Source organism: Dasypus novemcinctus, chromosome X (assembly GCF_030445035.2).
Source record: "Dasypus novemcinctus isolate mDasNov1 chromosome X, mDasNov1.1.hap2, whole genome shotgun sequence".
NCBI lineage: Eukaryota > Metazoa > Chordata > Mammalia > Cingulata > Dasypodidae > Dasypus > Dasypus novemcinctus.
In genome coordinates this window covers 24,889,394-24,909,283 of record NC_080704.1, presented here as the reverse complement: position 1 = coordinate 24,909,283, position 19,890 = coordinate 24,889,394, and the positions used below count along the sequence as shown (strand labels likewise).

Here is a 19,890-nt window from a genome sequence, read left to right as displayed (position 1 = left end):
GAGCAATGCCTTCATGGAAAAAGAAAAAAGAATAAGCTTGCACGGGAAAGAGACTGCAGGGAAAATGAGTGGATTGTTTTAAAAAGTGAGTGAAGTTTCAATGCTACACTTGAGTCTAAACCTAAGCTTAAAAGATTTGTTCCTCTTTGATGAAATTAACCTTCTGCATACAGAATGTATTAATATATAATAAGAGACCAATGACCAGCTTGGATCTGAGAGTTCACTCTATAACAAAAACACAGAAGATTTGAGAGAGCAGCAAAAAAAAAAGCCCCTTGGCAGAGTTGAGCTATATGAATAAAGCTAAGTAGTTTGGGGACACAGTGCCTATAATGAAATAAAATAAGATATGGTTTAATACAGAAGAACTTAACTCAGCCAAAAATGTTCAAATGGGAGCTCTAATTTAACTGAATTTTCCAGAAACTGTACTTAAAGCAGGAAGACCATTTTTTTCATCAACAGTTAATAGAAAATTGTTCTTTGATGTATATGTTCCCATTTCTGTCTTAGTAACTAAAGAATGGTGAAGATTAAAAAAAAAACTTTCTGGATGAAAATCTTATAGAGCCTTGGGGTCACCATTCTAAACATCAGGTATCATTCAGAGTGATATGGCTGGAAAACACTGGAAATAGAGCTCAGTGTGCACACTGAGCCCAAGACATACCTGCAAAGTTACTCTAATATTAAATCTCTGATAATCAGCTTCTTATTGTTTCCCTCTTTCTCCCAAAAATCATATAAACATAAAAATGCAATTTCAGCTGGGTGGATTTGAATTATGTTTTCACTGTGTTCATCTTTAAAGTTTTGAAATACCAGAAGCAAAACCTATTCCAACTGTTTCCTATCTCTAATATGCTAAAAAGGGGGGGGGCAAATATGTGCCTTTTATTTTTATTAGAATAATTTTAGAACAAATTAGAATCTTTATTAGGATATTTGAATATTCTTAACATTAGAGTAGTACTAGAATAAATAATTTCTAATAAGTGAATTATCTACAGGATGAGTCAGTAAGAAGTCTGGTCACCTCATTCCAGTCGAAATTGGTGAAGATTCAAGGGTTTTTCAGAGACAGGCAAGGAAGTGGACATTGGCTTAGAGCTATGTATGCTGACTTAACCATTTCCAAGTTGTGTGGGCTCAGGGAAATTAATTATTTAATTCTCCAAGCCTCAGTTTTCTCATCTGGAAAATGGGGACAATAATAGCAGTTATACAGTGACTGTGAGGAGTTAATGAATTAACACACGAAGAGCACTTGGAAGTGTGCCAGACACCTAGTTAGACCTCAGCAAAATTCATCTACAATTATTATCACCACCAGGCCTTTTAAAAATTATATCCTGGCCATCAGTCACACTAGGTCCACAGTGACATTCCCTTCCCTTCCTGGCCATGGTCAGGATCTTCACCTGCCTTCCAGATAACCTGGCTATGTATCTGGGGCATTTACTCATACATTACAGAGGTAACCTAATTAATAAGAAAAAAGAAATGGAAAAGAATAACAAGCGATAACTTTAGATACACATACACACACCCTAATCCTCTCTTCTGTCATTTGGATTATGAACGCACAGACCAGAATTTGTCACAGTGGGAAGGGAGCATCACCTCTATTTATGGTGAAAATACATCATGGATTCTTGAGACAGGAGGGCGGAACAGTTGGAAAACAAAGTATTGCTGTCTGAGTCAACTGGCCTGACCTGCTCACATGAATCTCCTGGGCTTGCTTTATTGTTTCTGTTGTTTTGAGGGGGCTTTTAATGGTAATCATTCAAACAAATGAATGATGCTAAGAACTCATTTATGGTCCCTAGACCAGAAGCAGCAGCAGCAGCACCTAGGAGCTTGTCAGACACCCCAGATGAACTCAGAATCTGCATTCTAACAAGATCCTCCTGTGATCTGTGTACCCACTGAAGTTTGAGAAGTACCTGAAGTTTCACCTTCTGACCATATTAATTTGCTTAACAAACATTTTTGGTTTAACAATTGGTTTAACAGATAAAACAATGGCAGCCTTAGGTCTGAGTTAAGAGTATCTGGAATTTTCCCATTGGGGAGCTTTCTGATTTTCTTCTTCTTTGGGCTATAACTAACACAGAACGTTTTTCAAGTAAATCAGTGGCTCCAGGTGGTTCTTGGAGCCCTGTAACAAGGCTATAAAAAAGCCAAGATATTTCTCTCTTGTAAGTTTCCAACTTAAGTATTCCCTGCAGCAAATAGCTTTGGCATAACAGAGGCAAATAATTTTATGGAGGATAGATGAGTATCTGTGTAACTATCATACTACCCCACCCCCATGTACATCAGAATAAGGAGGGAAATTGCCAAAATGAACTTTATTTTAGAATATCACATCCTGACACATGAAAAGGGGACTTTCACACCCAAAATGAGAAAAACACATTTAATCCACATACCCTACATATTACTTAAAATTCTACTGCCCCCCAAAACTTCTGCTGTATATTAAAAAACTCCATTATCCCTCAACTGTTTTAATATCCCTTCCAGAACTTATATACCACTGTGATTATCTGGCAAGTTCTCTGTCCATTTACTGTAACCAAGGAGCAAAAGAAAGCACAATGAAAATATTGTATTGAAATAAGACATTAATTCCTCAGTGGAATTATTTGTAAGAAGAGAACTTTCAGGTTCAAATACAAAGTCTCAAACTTTGCAGAAAATTCTCCAAAGTACTGAAAGACAATAAAAATTGTTTTAACAGAGGTAAATGTATTTAACATGTTTGGTACTACAAAGCAAACTTCAGCACATAATACATAATTACATATTATGTATCAGTACATAATAACCATTTTCTTTTATTATGTATCAGTACATAATACCATTTCAACTTACTATTACTTAACAGACTTAGTTTTTGCTTCTCGCCAGTGTTTAATCACCAACTGCATCCAAGCTGATCATATATTTGTAATTGATTGAATATGGATTGTTAACCATACTTGGATATTTTGTTTCATGCATGTAAAATATAATTCACAAGGAAGACAACACCAAAGAAAAACCTGACTAAATCCAAATTTCTAATTAAGAACATACCACCTCCTCCAAAGCAGCTAAAGGAGATGGCAAGAATACACTGCCATGGAAAGGAGTCTCTAAACTCATGACCTGGAACCCCATCTAGGCCGTTACTGCCTGTAGGCAACCATACTGTATTTCCTCCACTGATTCACTCTCCCACTCTTCTGGACAATTATTTCACATCTTCTCCTCTCTCCTCCAACCTTCAACATCTGCTCTCTCATGCTCACTCTCATTCAATGACTTTTCTTTTTCTTCCACTGAGAACACCTACAGACTTCCACTGCTGCTACCTACCCACCTACCAGCATCTTCACCCACAAACTCTGCCTTCACCCAGTTGCCATCAACAAACCATCCATCTTTCTACCTGAAGCCAGTTCCTCCACTTGTGCACTAGATCCCGCTCCTTTTGCCAACTCAAGGACATTATTTCAGCAAGCCTCTTCTTTCTCTCCTAGCTATTCCTGCTTCCCATCAACATACAAAATGTGGTTTCTTCCATCTTAAGACAAACCTCTTGACTCCAGCTACCACCCCATTTTCCTGCTCCCCCTTACAACAAAACTTATCAAAAAAGAAATGTGTCTTTGCTGACTGTTTGCACTTACTTTCCACTCTCCCTCAAACCCCTTCCAATCAAAGCTTTTGTTCCCCAAAGCATCACCAAAACAATTCCCATCAACTTCACTGATGAACACCATGTTGTGAAATCCAAAGGTAAATGCTCAGTCATCTTACTTGACTCTTCATCAGCATTTGACACAGGTGATCACTCTCTCCTTTTGATATACTTTTTGCACTTGACTTTCAGAATACCATACTCTTGGTTTTCCTCCTACCTAATTACTCACTCCTTCTCAGTCTCCTCAGATGGTTCCTTCTCATCTCCCCAAGCTAGTATCTTTGTTCTCAGTCTTTGGCCCACCTCTCTTCCCTAAACTCACTCCTTTAAAGATCTTACCCTGTCTAATATACACTGATGACTCCAAAATTTCTATCTCCAGCCCCAACCTCTCTCCTGAATTTCAGACTCATATATCCAACTGCCTCCTTGACATCTCTACTTACACTCAACACGTACAAAACTAAATCCCTGATCTTCTCTGGCAAACCTGGGCCTCCTAGAGTTTACAGTTCCAGTTAACAGCAGCTCCATACTTATTTCCACTTATTCAAATGTTCTCTTACTCTCAAATCCCTCATTCCATCTGTCAGCAAATTATGGTGGCTCTACCCTTCAGAATGTAGTTAGAATCCAACTACAAGTGGCAACTTCCATTGCTACTACCTGATCTAAGTTACCCTCATCTCTGGCCTGATCCCTCCATTAATTTCCTAATTGGTGTCTATGATTTTACTCATGACCCCAACAGTCTCTTCTCAACGTAACAGCCAAGGTGATCCTTTCCAAATAAGTCATATGACATTGGGTCTTTGCTCAAAATCCTGCATTAGCTCCCCATTTCGTTCAGGGTAAAAGCCAACATTCTTCCAATGGCCTATAAGGCCTTACAAAACCCTTCCACTCCTCTGTTACCTTTATGCCTACTCCTCTGACCCTCGCTCATTCTGCTCCAGCCACGTAGACCTCTCTGCTGTTCCTTGAGCCTTCCGAGCACATTCCTGCCTTGGTGCCTTTGCACTAGCTGTTCCTTCTACATGGAACACCCTTTTCTGAAGATATCTGCCATATCTGATTCTTTCACCTCCTTCAAATCTTTGCCAAATGTCATCTTCTCAGTAAGGCTTGCCCTGACCATTTTACTTAATCCTACAGCCTACACACAAACACAGAACCAACAGTACTCCCAATTCCTCCTTACTCTGATCTTTTTATTTTGTCCAGAGTCCTTATCATCTTCTAACACACTTCTTGATGTACTGTGCTGACATTTTTATTGTCTGTCCCCATATTAGAAAGTAAACTCAATGAGGGCAGGGATCTGTGCTTAGCTCTCTACTATATCCTAAGTGCCTAGAACAGTGCCTGACATATTATAGGTATTTGATAAATATCTGTTGAATAAATGAATGAAACCAAACATCAGCTTTTATTAGGAGATATATCTGGCTGGGTTATTAATACAATTACAGCAATTAAAAATAGCCTCAGATAAAGGGTACATGGAGGTTCATTACACTATTTTTTCTACTTTTGTATATGTTTAGAAATTTCCAAAATAAAAGGGATTTTTTTTAATTTATAAAAACAAAACAGTCACAGAGTTTTTACTGTATGGATAAATGTCACATCTCTGAAGTTTTTAGGAAACAGCATGATATAAGAAAAGGAAAGAAACAGCATTTATTCCTATATTAAGCTACTTAATAATTAAATATATTACAAGTCACTTTGTCTCTAGCTCTCCAACTTCCTCATCTCTAAAACAAAAGGAGCCTGACTAGAAAATATCTACCTTTTATAATTATAAAAATTCAAATATCCAATCATAAAATCACCTAGGGGGAAGCTGATGTGGCTCAAGTGACTGGGTTCCTGACTACCATATAAGAGGTCCAGAGTTTGAATCCCAGGGCATTGTAGTGAAGGCAAGCTGGCCTGCACAGCATGCTTGCCTGCGCGGAGAGCTGGTCCACGTGGAGTGCTGGCCCATGCGGAGTTCTGGCCCACACAGACAGCTGGTGCAGCAAGATGAAGTAACGAAAAGAAACACAGAGTTAAGACAATAAGAGATGCAGCAGAAACTGAAGTGGCGCAAGAGATTGAGAGCCTCTCTCCCACTCTGGAAGGTCCCAGGATCAGTTCCCAGTGCCACATAAAGAGAAGACAAGCAGACACAGAGGAACACACAGCAAATGAACACAGAGAACAGACAGCGAGTGCAAAGACAACAAGGGAGGGAACAGATATATTTTTAAAAAATCACCTAGGCCCTCTTTTCCTAAGCATTGACTAATACAGGAGAAACTCTGACTTTACACAGCTTAAGTTCATGTTTGTTTTCTCACTTCTAGATTTCCTTAATTTTCATGACTATATTTTACATTCAAGTATGCTTAGGTTTGAGCTTTTAGTTAATATTGTTCTGAAGGAGTTCTTCCTCCAAGAAAACTTTTATCTAGATTTATCCCTTGAACAGCTGAAAGACTGATATTGGCTTGTTGACTCAGACCTCACCAACTGGGGAACACCACTTACCATCTCCTTCTTATCTTCCTGGAAGTGAACATCCACAAACATTCTTCCAACAACATAAGGGAGGGCACTTTCGATAAAGTTTACACATTTATCCCACTGAGGCAACAAAGTTTTGGTCCCCTGGATTACCTGTGAGAGATAATAAGTCCAGACTGAGTTTTACTTGGAAAACACTTATGGCTGAAAAAAAATTCAAACAACCTGAAGAAAACAGTCTACAAAATTGCACATGCCAACCCATTCTATCTAGGTCAGATAGTAGAGCCATAGGTGAAATCAGACAAAGAAATTTCTGCTCGTCCCAAACAGTTATATTTTAAATGGAATGAAAATGTTTTGACAGTGAAAAATAATGTATTTCTCTTTTTCTCCCAATTTTTCCCATTAAAAAAAGTATTTTTATAATGGCACAGCTGTTTTGCAGTTAGCAAGGAATGTCCCTGTTGTCCAAGAGTCCAGATAGTATTTAACATATATTGAGAACTAAAATTCCACAAGGAAAGGTCCAGCATCAACAAGGATGATGAAAGTACCTGCCCAAATGGGAATTCCTTGCTCTGGACAGCACACTCACAAGGCAGACCAAAAGAACCTGGCCCACCAGAAACAACCCAGAGAACATATTTACATCGTGTTATAGCAAAGGCACACCAGAACCAAGTAAAATACAGATGTAAACACTTTTCCCATCTGTCCCAATTATACAATTAAAAGAAAATATTTGCAAACAAGTGAAGAGGTTCCAAAGCAGGACTTGGAAGGCTCTAAGGTTTACAAAATCATGGGGATAAAAGCAGAAAAATTAATACAGTTTAAGTTGCCCTTGGACAGGGGTGGGAGAAAGCACATTCAAAATGCAAAGCGAAGGCAGGCAGTAAGTGAGGGATGCCTTTGAATGGCATTTGGAAGGGCCCTTTGCACAATTTTAGGCACATGTTATTTGTACAGGGCAGAAGGGATTAACACAAGTTCATCTAGTCTTACTCTGCTTTCTGGGAACACAATTCCTCTCAGAGCTAAGAAATAAATCTATTTTTAAAACCTCTAGAGAAAGAGATCCTACTACCTTCTTTTCCAATTCAATATTATATTTAGCACTTCATGCTCAAGAAACATCCCCCTTATACCTAACCTCAAATTTTCACACACCACTTCTTACACCTCTCTCTCTTATGCTCTTCACAGTTGGAGGGGAAAGCAGCTGGGTACCATCATTTATGTGATCCACTGGAGATTAAAAAATACACACGCATATACATACATACGTAAGATCTACTTTTTTCCTAGTTTAACGCTTTGATGTGACCTAAATACATGCAATTGTGTAATTGGTTTATGCTATTCTCTATAAAGCTCACTATTCTAGTCACTAGCGCCAAAATGTATCCAAATGACTGAGTTACTCCTCAAAAGTAATGGCCCACTAAGAATTTCTCTACTCATCAGTTTTTCTTTTTTTTTTAAAGATTTATTTTTTTATTTATTCCTCTCCCCTTCCCCTTCTATAGCTAATAAGAGACACCGTTCACTTAATCTTAAATTTAAGAAAAGCTAAAACTAAAAAAAGTCACAAAATCTGGAAATCCTCTAGTGGGAGACATCAGGGAATTATCCAGGCAAAAGCCTCCAAAACAAAGGGGAAAAGACTAGCATGTATATGGGTTAGGTGGAGAGCAAGAGTGGGAGAGAAGCAAAGATCAAAGAGCCAGATGGAAGGGGAGAAGAATCTCAAAAGGGACTAAGTTTCAGCTTATTTGGCCTAGTAGGACAGACTCAAAGATTGAAAATCTAGGAAGAGTTAAAGACAAAACTCTACTCCCAAATTATTTAGGATACTGAAAATCAAAGGTAGTTCCAAGTATGCCACCAGGAAATATAACTATAATTACAATGACCCAGTTAAAATACTGCAAAGTAATGAGAATAAGGTGATAAGAAAGGAAGAGTTTGAAAGGCAATGCCATGGCCCCAAGTACTGCCCTAAATGCCTTTATGTTGCTCCATCAAAGAAGAGCTTTAGTGTGCTTTACTGTATATAAATTTTACCTGAATAACAAGGAAGTAAAAAAAAAAAAAGTAGAGTTTGGGCTGTGAAACTCCTTCTGTCCAATCCCTAAAGATGATTTTTATTGGTGCAGTTAATATACAGATTGTTCTGGCATGTAAACATATCCAGGGATTTAACATTGCAAATTTAAACTTACCCGTGAGAATTCCAGCCACCGATACTGAAAGCGCCTGCTAAGGTTTGGAATTCTGGAATAAACCATCCTCCACACCAGATAGTTGGCAATGGTCCTGTTAACAGAGAGAGACATGCATTTATTGTATTTTAGGTTGATCTTTGATGCTCTGCAGAGCACCAGGGGAAAAAACTGTTGGCAAAGCTCCACGTAGGAAGCTCTTGCTCATACAAAAATGCAGAACTTTTGCTTGAGAAAATGACATAAAATGATAGTCAATAAGCTCAACCAAAAGTATCCAAAATTGACTTGCTTTTCACCACCTAATACAGACAGATGAAATTAAGTTTCCAACCCCAGGCCTCTCAGTAAACATTTTGCTTTCCTTCCAAGGACAGAGTCTACTGTTGCCCAGCCTTCCATGTCTAGAAGTCGTCAATGCCTTCTAATCATTAGGGGACTTGATAAAACATAAATGTATGCTCTGCCTTTGAAACTAATAGCAATATATTGGCTAATACCAATAATTTAGATTTGCATCCTGGTTCTATACTTACTAGGTGTGGTTCCTTGAGCAAGTCACAGAAGTTCTCTGATTTTATCTTTCCTTGTCATACAATGAGGATGATTCCCTACCTCAAAAGGTTATTGAGGTTAAAACAAATAACAACTGTGTTGACAATAAGGCAGTATGGAAAATGTGAGCCAAATGTACACTATGGACATGGTAATAATCAGATATTATTTTATCTGTGGCAAATGACCCATCACATTGTGGTGTGTTGATGGAGGGGTATTGTTTGGGAGTTCTGCATATGTGCATGATTGTTTTGTAAGTTTACAACTTCTGTCAATAAGAAGTATATTTGAAAAATAATAATAGGGTGGGTCGGGGGAGGGACACACCAAATGTAAGATTGGAACTATAATTAGTAGTAAGATTTTGACAGTGTTCTTTCATAGTTTGTAACAAACGTCTCAGGACAATGAAAGGTGTTGGTGGAGGGTTAATGTACAGGACCCCTGCATGATGTTGTGCAAGTTTGCTTTGTAAGTTCACAAGTTTTACTATATACTTAATTGTACATGTATGTTCATATATGAATGATGTAAAGATAATAATCAGATTGGTTAGGGGAACAATACTTTGTTTAGTAGTAATATTTTGACAATGCTCTTTAATCATTAGTTAAAAAGGTTTAAAAACAATGCAGGTTATTGGTGGTAGGGTAAAATGTTATATATGTTTGTTTGATGTTATATATGTTTGTTTTGTAAGTTCACAACTATTGTACATTTATTGTTTATGTATGTTTATGTATGAGCAATATATTTCAATAAATTTTAAAAAAGAAAAAAAAACAAATAACAAAATACTTGACTGATGAGTAGGTTAGAGATTTCTTTTTTGTTGCTGTTCACTTCCAAACAGAGGAACAATCCCATACATTCATGTAATGCCCAGAATGCACATTTTTTAAAAAATCTGTTAAAGTAACATCTTTAAAATACATTCTGCCTTTTCTTTATGCCTTGACCTCAGAAGGATGTGTGATCTGCGTTAATTTCTTACTCAATAGTGATGATGGATTTTTAATGACCCATCCCCTTCCAACTGCACCATTACCATGGTGACTAATAACAGACATTCCTGAGATGACTCTTGGGTCAGCCAACCATATAAGAGCAAATGTGACATGGTGCTCTCCTTCTGGTGAAGTGTCTAGCATGTACTTTGTTGAGTCCTCTCCTTTGGATACTAGGGTCAGCCAAATTATTATTTATGTGTTTTCCTCATCTCCCCTAAAAGCTTTGGTAACCCGGGAGCTGTAGCTTCTCACCTTTCCATCTCCCCAGCACCTAGAACTAGCAGTACATATCTGAGTGCTCAGGATGTATTGGTTGGGTGAATGACAACACCACTACAGGAGCAATGCTATTACACCCATTTTACATATAAGGAAACTTGAGGCTTAGAACCATTAAGTACCACCTTAGGACCACATAGTCTTAGTAGAATCACCCAGGGAGCTTTAAAAGTCCAGAACCCAGACCCCAGACCAATTAAATTAGAATCTCTAGTAATTGTTTTTAACTCTCCCCAGCTAAGTCCAATGGGCAGCAAAGTTTGCAAACCACTGTAATAAGTGATGGAGGCTAGACTGGGCCTTGACATATCTAACTCTAAAGTCTGTATACTTTTCACTACGCCACCAGAGATGAATGAACACATCTAGTTCAGCAAAGATTTTCCTGCCGATCACAGAGAGCTGAAAACACTCTGACAAAAAAAAAAAAGAAGAAGAGGGTGTGAGGCCTTTACGGCGAAGGCATTACTAAGAGGATAGCATAACAACAAGACCTGTGAGAGCTGGAAGATGGAATGCGGGGAAGCTCACACAGCAAGACAATGGCACTGATGAGTTTCTCCAGTGTGTTATAAATATACTGACAGAACGCTGTGGAGCACAGCTTTGGAGTGCCAGCTAATATTACTACACCAGGAACAGATATGACTGTAATGACTGAATCACTGCTATCTAATGCTTAGATACATCAAAAAAATAAATAAATCAGACTCAGCAATAGTCTTTGAAAATAACACATAATATCTTTTCTTCCTTCAAAAAGCATTTTCAGCAGTATGGTAATTTCCCCAAATGGCAATAAATAAAGTGTAGGAAAGCAAAGCACCCCAGGAGAGAACCCACCACTAAAAAAGCAACATGAATTCATTTCCCAAAGCCTCTGACTTGGAAGTTTTGTGTTGATTTTTTTTATGAAGCACTGGCTGCCCCCATCTCAATTAGTGTCAGCTTTCATTTGTATTGTATTTAAGAAATCATAAAGTACTGTCTTTGATCCTCATGACATCTATGGAGCAGTCATGATCATCATCTCCACTCAAAGATGAAAAAACAACTGTCAGAGGCCAAGGGACTTCCAAGGAAGTATCAAATCTGCGACTAACATTTGGATCTTCAAATTCCAGAGCTTGCATTTACTGCTCTCTGTTACACTCCCTGAGATGAACCAAAGTTCTTCTCAATGGTTCTCAAAGCCAAAGAAGTCTTCCTAAATCCCAAAGACTGCGCAGAGGTATGTCTAAGTCAATGGTTTTCAAAATGTGGCCCTGAACCAGCAGCTTCAGGATCACCTGAGAACCTGTTAGAAAATGCCCAAGCCTCACTCCAGATGTGCAGAAACTGTGGGGATGTAGTACAGCAAGCTGAGTTTTAACGAGCCCTCCACATGATTCTGAGGCATGTCATATCTGAGAGCCACTGGTCTAAGAAAACTCCATCTCCTCATCTTTCCACACACAGCTAAACTGGGACTTCCTAAATCTGAGATCAGTGTTTCTTCAATATTAATGTGTATGTGAATCCCCTAGGGATCTTATTAAATTGAAGATTCTGATTCAGGAAGTCTGGGAATGGGGCCTGACAGTCCTCATCTGTAAAATGGGAATAACACCCAGAGTTGTTAAAAGTATCAAAGATAACTGTTAACCATAATGATGGTTAGCAGCATCATGTGTGATTTTCATGGGTAGGTTCCCAGAAGAGAGGCACAACAGACACCCAACTTGAGGAAGGTTGGCTGGCTGTTCCTTCAATGGTGCCTCTGGGAAGGATGTGGAAGGATGCTGGGGTCATTAAGCTGAAGACTTTCCTCTTCACTTTCCAAGCCCAGACCAGACACTCCAAGCCCTCTCCCAGCTCTTTATACTCATACTTTGAAGGCATCATCCAGTCACACTGGCCCCACCACTCAAGATGCCCAATAATCCTTTTCCTTCCGCCTCCCTACCTGGGAAACTCCTTCATTATTATTTGAGGTTCTGCTCATGTCAGCTCCTGGATGATGGTGATGGGCCTCTGGTTAACTTCTAGAAATTGTTAGAAAGGGTTTACTACATGAGAAGCACTGTGCTAGGCTTTGAAGTTACACAAAGGCTGCTGGAGGTGCCTGGCATCAGGGTGTTCACTGTGTCATGGCATGATTAGTAATGTAAAAAACTTACTGTGCTAAGCTTTTTATTATTATCCATCTTCTCATGATACATACAGTGTCTTGAAGTCTTACAAGAATACACAGAATACAAGTTGTTTCTGATAAATTGGTCATTGGGTGGTAAACAATTATGTGAAAGAGATTTGTTTCTTTTTAAATGGAGTTGTGTATGTATAAAATGCGTACAGGTAATTTTTCTATCTATATTTTCTATTATCATTATCTATGTTTACACCTGTCCAATCATCATTTTGACAAGAACCAGGTTAAAATCGCCCTCTAATCATAGTCTTTCCTAGTCACATTTGTTATAAAAGATCCTGCAATTCAAAAGTATAATCATCACCATATATATGATTTTTCTAATACAGTGAATCTACGTCCAATTTATCCCCTGGTTGTAAAGTAGGCTTCTTTGGAAATCAATCTTTTTTTTTTTAAGATTTATTTATTTCTCCCCTCCACCCCACTGTCTGCTCTCTGTGTCCATTCACTGAGTATTCTTCTGTGTTCTTCTGAGTGTTCTTCTGTGTCTTCTTGTATTCTCATTAGGTGGCTCCAGGAACTGATCCTGGGACCTTCTGGAGTGGGAGAGAGGTGCTCATTCTCTTGTGCCACCTAAGCACCCTGGTCTGCTGTGTCTCTTATTGTCTCTCCTCTGGTTCTCTTTCTGTTGAGTCATCTTTCTACATCAGCTCTCCATGTGGGCTGACACTCCTGTGCTGGGCGGCACTCCTGCACAGGGCAGCACTCCATGTGGGCCAGCACTATGCATGGGCCAGCTTGCCACACGGGCTAGCTTGCCTTCACCAGGAGACTTTTGGTATCGAATCCTAGACTTCCTATATGGTAGACGGGAGCCCAATGCTTGAGCCATATCCACTTCCCAGAAATCAATCTTTATGCAATTTCTAAAAGTATCTACTAATTTAAAACTGAAACTGACTCACCAGATGCTAAAGAATGCATGCATAGCCTAGCAAACTCTACCTTCCAACTAATTACCACCAACATTAAAACTGTGCTGAGTAATTCAATGGCATATGGTCAACAATCATTTGGGTCAGATTTTATAGTGTTACAGAGTGAGAATGTACTCATGAACAAGTCTTCTAATGCAGTGACTCCAAGAAAAACCTAATCATAAGACTCTTCTGTTGTACTTGTTACAAATACAGATCCCTGGGCCTCATCCCAGATCTACTACATCAGAATCCATGGAGGAGGGTGCTTGAATGCAGTGATTTTTAATTTTTATTTCTGATTAGAGAAGTTGTGAGCTTACAAAACAATCGTGCATAATGTGCAGAATTCTACTATATCACCCCTCCACCAACGCTTACACTGTTGTGGAACATTTGTTATAGATTATGAAAGAACATCCTCAGACTATTACCACTAACTCTGGTCTGTAGCATACACTTGGTATATTTTTTCCATATACCCTGAACTCAGTATTTTTAACATGTACCCAGAGAGATGCTTCTAGAATGACTAGCCCATGAAGCACACTTTGAATAACTCCACCCCACTCAAACACATACAATCTTCATTTAGAAAATTTTCAAAGGATCACTTTTTCTCTCCAAATGGTGGAATTTCAAATGAATTGTTTCTTCTCTTTCCTTCCTATAACTTCTCCTCAAAGATATTGCTTTTATCATCAGAAAATATCAGATTAAAAAGAACAGCAACTCTTCAAAAGGTGTCTAAGTGTTTCCAGGGGTGGAAATGGATGCTAAAGTTTATTCCTAGGACTCCCTCCAGTAGATGGCTTTTCTTTTTTAGATAACTTCTAGAAACATAATCTTATCTGAGTCCATATAAGAAAATATTATTTTAAATCATGACCTAGCAGTTAGCTTAGTAAACTGTCTTTAGAAACTACTTGACCTTTCTATGCTTTGTTTTCTGGAGTCAAATATGAATGGTTTAATAAACATGTAAAATTCTCTTTGCTGGGCATTTTAAAGATTCCTTTTCTTTGTAGTGCCAAAGTAGCAAAGCTACACATTCTGAAATATTCTTTCAAATAAGAAAGAACTGACAGTTCCTAAAGTTGTGCACTTTTCTACAGTCCTCATAGTGGCCTTATGTCTCTTCAATACAGGTACTTTGGTTTAGTGCCACAAAGTGACTTACTAGCTAAAAAGAAACCAGAAAAAAAGAAAGCAGCAAAAGACCAAGAATAAACAAGGGAAAAAAAAGACATTCATATAGAAATCTCAGAAAATAACGTCATTATATAACTAGTCTCCAAAACTGATAAACAATTTAGACCTTTGGAGAGAATGGTATAGAGGAAGACTAGAAATAAGGGGCAAAAATATTTCATATTTGTTATCATTGCAGCAAGTAAATTATACCAGGCAATGGTTCTGGCCAAGGGGTTGCAAAGGGCACTACGATTTTCCCTACAAGTCTTTTGATGTTCTATTCCTGAAAAAATATTTTCAAAGGAGTTAGAACACTCTTATAATTTAAAGGAAAACCAAAGGTCTCGGTAAAATTCACATGAAAGTTCTTACTTCTTCCTCTCAGAGCCCAATATCCTAAACAAATCCTTAAAGTACTGCGGGACGCGGACCACCACGTTCTCTGAGGGGCCAATGTCCTTCAGGTGGGGGTACAGTTTGGTGTCGATGACCTTCTTGATATAGCCCAGCCAGTCAAACTGAGGTGAAAAAGAGAAAAACAGAGAGAACATCTGTTAAGCAGCAAATAAGAAGAAAGGCAAATTAAGTAGGCTGAACATAACCCATTGCTTGTGATTTCAGGCCAAATAATTAAAGATGCAACTGTCCAAATCTAGAAAATAAACCACTGATTACTGCCATCCAGACCTATTTCCCTTAATCACAAATGGAACATATGTTCTGGTCCTTCCTATCTACATATGGGCAACACACCCGCACTCACACAGTAATATGCTCATGAGCACCCTTGGCCCCTCCTGCACTCTCCCCTCCAGCCTGAACTCCTCCCTCCTTCGTTCCTTTCCTATCCTGTAAGCTTCCTCTATCTGTTGTTCTGCCTCCCTCCTTCCTTCCTGTATTCTGTCTCTATCCTACACTCTCCCTTGTTCCCTCATCTATTTACTGTCTTATACACACAGATGTAGATGCCCCAGTAAATTACTAGTCTTCTTTCTGGCACAACCTTTCTAAACATAGAAGAAAACAAGCAACAGTAAAAGTTAATGTGTCTCCATTCTTTAGAGCATCACAATCTTACCATTACCATTTGGTGTTTTAGATGGGCTACCCTAAAAGTCATTTCCAAACTTTTCTCCCTTGCCTTCCTCCACTATTGAAATGGAAAACCAGTTACTCACTTGCCCATCTTCCAAAGTAGGTAGGGGTAACAATGTGACCCAATCCTAGCTGGTAAGAAATAAAGAGAACACATTTGGGCATATTCTGGAAAGACTTTTGCTCCTGATAAAAGAGCCAGACATAGCCATCATTTACTCTTCTTCCTTCTTCTTACCCTGATGGCAGATGTGATGTGTGGAGCTGTAATAACCATCTTGCAACCATCAGTCATCAAATATAAAGTTAAAAAGCCAACATACTAAAGAGAGTGGAGTGGAAAGATAGAAAGAACTTGGGTCTCTGATGAGACTGTTCAACAGCTGAACCAACACCAACAACCACCTATGCCTAGACTTTCATCATGTGAGGAAACAGGCTTTACATTTATAGGCCGCTGTAAGAAAGAGTTTCTGTCCCCTGCAGCAGAAAGCTTTCCCTATTGATGCAAAGACAAGGGACATTTTATGTGATGGTTGACAAAGATAATACCGAAAAACTGATAGTTACTTTTACAAAGCAAAACTTTACACACAAATATGAAACACAATCACTTGTAAAATGATCGCTTAAGATAATATTCACTGGATAGTTCTCACTAACCTCAGGTATCAGAGCACTCAGTTCAGAAATGTTCATTTTGTTGTACATGGCCTCGCTGGTTCGGTTTTCATGTGGAATCATTATCTGTTGGAAAGAGACTTTGGTTATTTTTTCAAATGAACCATTTCTTACTCCATGACTACTAGCTACATGTGCCAAAACATCTGCATAGTATTATAAAGTTTTTCAAGGCTTTGGTGAGGTGCCAACTGGAGAAGAAAAAAAGACATCACTTTAGACTGGATTAAGGTTAAGAAAAAAAACAAAGGAAACTTTCACATCCTGTTTATTGTGAAACATCCTTGTTAATGCAAAAAGAACTATCTGGAATCACTTCCTCATCTATAATGTGAATGGGCAAACTGTACTGCAGTGAGGTTTTGACAGTAAAATAAGTTGGATGATTGAGGCAAACATCCCACTTTCACCTGTGGTATCTGGCTAATGACATCAATATTTCACAACACGTAAGACCATCCCTTCATTCCTTGGAACAAATTTTCACTGAGGAGCAATAAGCTATCTGGATACTACTGCTACCCATGATAATTTTTCTCAACAGCTCATGTCCCCCCTTTCCCTCCTGTTTCTTTGAACTTGAGTTTCCCCTACCCACACTGCTGGGTAGAAGGATTCAATTACCACCTATACACCCATTTCAAAACTCACATCTCCAGCTCTGACTCTTCACACTCTTTTATCTATTCCAAATATTCATATTCATGGTTTGCCAATACCACACCTAAGTTTCTAGCCCCTGCCATGCTTAATCTAATCTAAGAACAGCAGTAACAATCATCTTCTTCAAGAGCCATTCTTATCACTTCCATTCACAGGCAGTAGCTTCCAATACCCACCCCTGAATCATATCAAGATTTTGTCTTAAGGCTTCCCATCATCTGATTCCCTTGCATTAAACCTGACACTACCTTTCACCTCACATTTAACTCTCCTACTCTTGTACCCCCAATCCCACTATCACCACCCCCATGATTTGAACTATGATTCCTCACTTGGCCTGAGATTCATTTTTCTATCACGCCTTTCCAATTAAATTCCACTGGGATCCAATCACAAGAGCCATTCCATAACAAGACCTAGTCCTTGTACACTCATCTCTCCAGCTGGGACTGGTTAAACTCACATTTTGATGGCATTTACAAGGACTTATCTGTGCTTGTCTATCCTGTCCTGTCTCCCCAGCCTCAAAAGTTTCTCTAGAACTATGTGTCTCACTTGTTTTGAATGTCACTAGTGACCTGGGTTGCAAGAGATTGAGATGAGCATTCCTAGGAGGCCAAAAATCCACACTCCATGGATTTTTCAAGGCAAAGTGAGAGGGTTGAGTGGAGGGCATCTGCCCAAGTTTTTTTAAACTCTTTGGTGACCTTAACCTCTCCCTGTGCTCCCTACGAACAGCTTCCTGGCTCTATGAGAATCATTGCCTCAGAGAATATCTGCCTCCCCTCCTCCCACCAACCCCTCTCCTCCCTCCACTCAGGTTGGCAGCTTCATGTTGGAGCCCTTTGGCCTTACAGCTGTTTTCACCTCCCTGCCAGCTTCCCCCATCCCACCCCCCGACCACAGATATCTTACTTCATTTAGCCTCTTGACAATTCCCAGTTTTGCCTCAGCCCAGCTGTTTTGAGTTCCCTTTTTGGTCCAAGTCCCTGGCTCAGAGCAAGGCTTTCCCCACTCTACTGGAACTTCAGTCCATATTAGAGCTCTGAGCCTCCTATTTTCTTGAAAAGGGAATCCATACAGCCTCTACATATGGCTTACAGACACAGTATCTGACTCCAAAATACCTGCAGCAGTAATAACAGGAGACATCAATCCTCACAAATCTTCAGAGGTGATGTACAGGACTAAATTTTTGTACTGCAAGTAGGAGTTTAGAGAGAAGTATGCACATACATACATCATAGCAGCAGGAGGGAGGGAGGGGGAGGGGAGGAGGGAGAGATAGGGAAAGGGAGTGAGGGAGAGGGATGGGGGGAGAGAGGGAGAGAGATTTTTTTTTTTATTTCAATGATTTTATTTAATACATTTTGTATTTTTCCTCCTTTATGATTTTTCACATATGCCAGTAAGCCAAGTACAACACATTGCATCGAAAGGGAATGGTGAAAAGCTGCTTACTGTAGATGAAGTGGAGAACTTCAGCCTTACTGTTAACCCATTAAGTGACAGACTTTCCCTTCTAAGTACCAGCAGTGAGACAATTCCAATGGTTGTAGCTGATTTTGATCTTCCAGACCAACAGATAGAAATACTTCAGAGTTCTGACTCTGGATGTTCACAGTCCTCTGCTGGGGACAACTTGAGTTATGAAGTGGATGCTGAAAATATGAATGTCCAAGAGGATTCTCAAATACCAAAGGCAAGTTCTCCAGATGAAGTTGTTCAGCAGGTAGTGTTTGACCTCATATGTAAAGTCGTAAGTGGCCTCAAAGCAGAATCTGCATCAGTTACATCTCAAATAGAAATTGAACCTATGACTTCAAAGTGCAGTGGTTTAGCTCTGAGTGAGGAGGTGATTAAAAATGAAGATCAGTGCATTCAGAAGAGTCAAAGTGATATGCTGAGTAATGAAAGTGGGAGAGAGATTTTATACATTTTGGTTCTTCTGGGAAAAGAAGTTATTCTATGAACAAGCTAACCATTTAGAATTTCCTATTACTCTCCCTCAAGTTTGTTTTTATATCTGTATTTTCATATACCATGAGCCTGAAAGAATTTAAGGTGACTTACACAGAAATGGAATATTACAAAATGACATTCATTAAAAGTGGGGGTGGGAAGCAGACGTGGCTAAACTGATAGAGCGTCCGCCTACCATATAGGAGGTCCAGGGTTCGGTACCCAGGGCCTCCTGACCCATGTAGTAAGCTGGCCCACACGCAGTGCTGCCATGCGCAAGGAGTGCCGTGCCATACAGGGGCGCCCCCACGTAGGAAGGAGTGCGCCCCACGTGAGAAAAGCGCAGCCCACCCAGGAGTGGCGCCGCACCCACAGAGAGCTGACACAGCAAGATGACACAACAAAAAAGAGATGCAGTCTCCTGGTGCTGCCTGATAATGCAGGTAGATGCAGAAGAACACACAGTGACTAGACACAGAGAGCAGACAATGGGGGAGAAGGGGAGAGAAATAAATAAAATAAATCTTTTTTAAAAAGTAGGGGTAAGAAGATGATGAAAAACAAGGGTAGGAACAAAGTAGCACCAGAAAGGCAGCTAAATGTGTTTACCAGCATGCCCTATATACTTTCTACATCAAATTATGCATCCAGTATTTGTGGATAGACTTCCCTGAACACAGATCTTGGGTGTGACTGACCCTGGGTGGCAACTCTGAAAGAAATAAACTGGACTGAAAGTAACCAACCATTCAAGTCAAATCAATAAAGATTAAACATCTCTTCTTCTCTGTTAACCACATGGGAATTTCTTTAGGAGAAAATAGTCAAAGGGTTTCCCTGCTGCTATTCTTTTGCCACAGGTGAGCAGGATATGGGCACTGAATGGGCTTAAGCC

General features: G+C 39.3%; 1 protein-coding gene across 2 annotated transcripts in view; it reads right to left on the bottom strand.

The window, feature by feature from the left end:
* Window positions 1-19,890, bottom strand: part of PHEX (phosphate regulating endopeptidase X-linked) — a 241,879-nt gene that overhangs the window by 154,967 nt on the left and 67,022 nt on the right. For both annotated transcript variants that reach the window (XM_004450363.4, XM_071213373.1), the window contains exons 8-11: window positions 16,353-16,436; window positions 14,967-15,112; window positions 8,443-8,536; window positions 6,239-6,367 (exon numbers count right to left, since the gene is read on the bottom strand). In XM_004450363.4, the coding sequence (XP_004450420.1) occupies window positions 6,239-6,367; window positions 8,443-8,536; window positions 14,967-15,112; window positions 16,353-16,436 (453 nt within the window). The remainder of the gene's footprint in view (window positions 1-6,238; window positions 6,368-8,442; window positions 8,537-14,966; window positions 15,113-16,352; window positions 16,437-19,890) is intronic.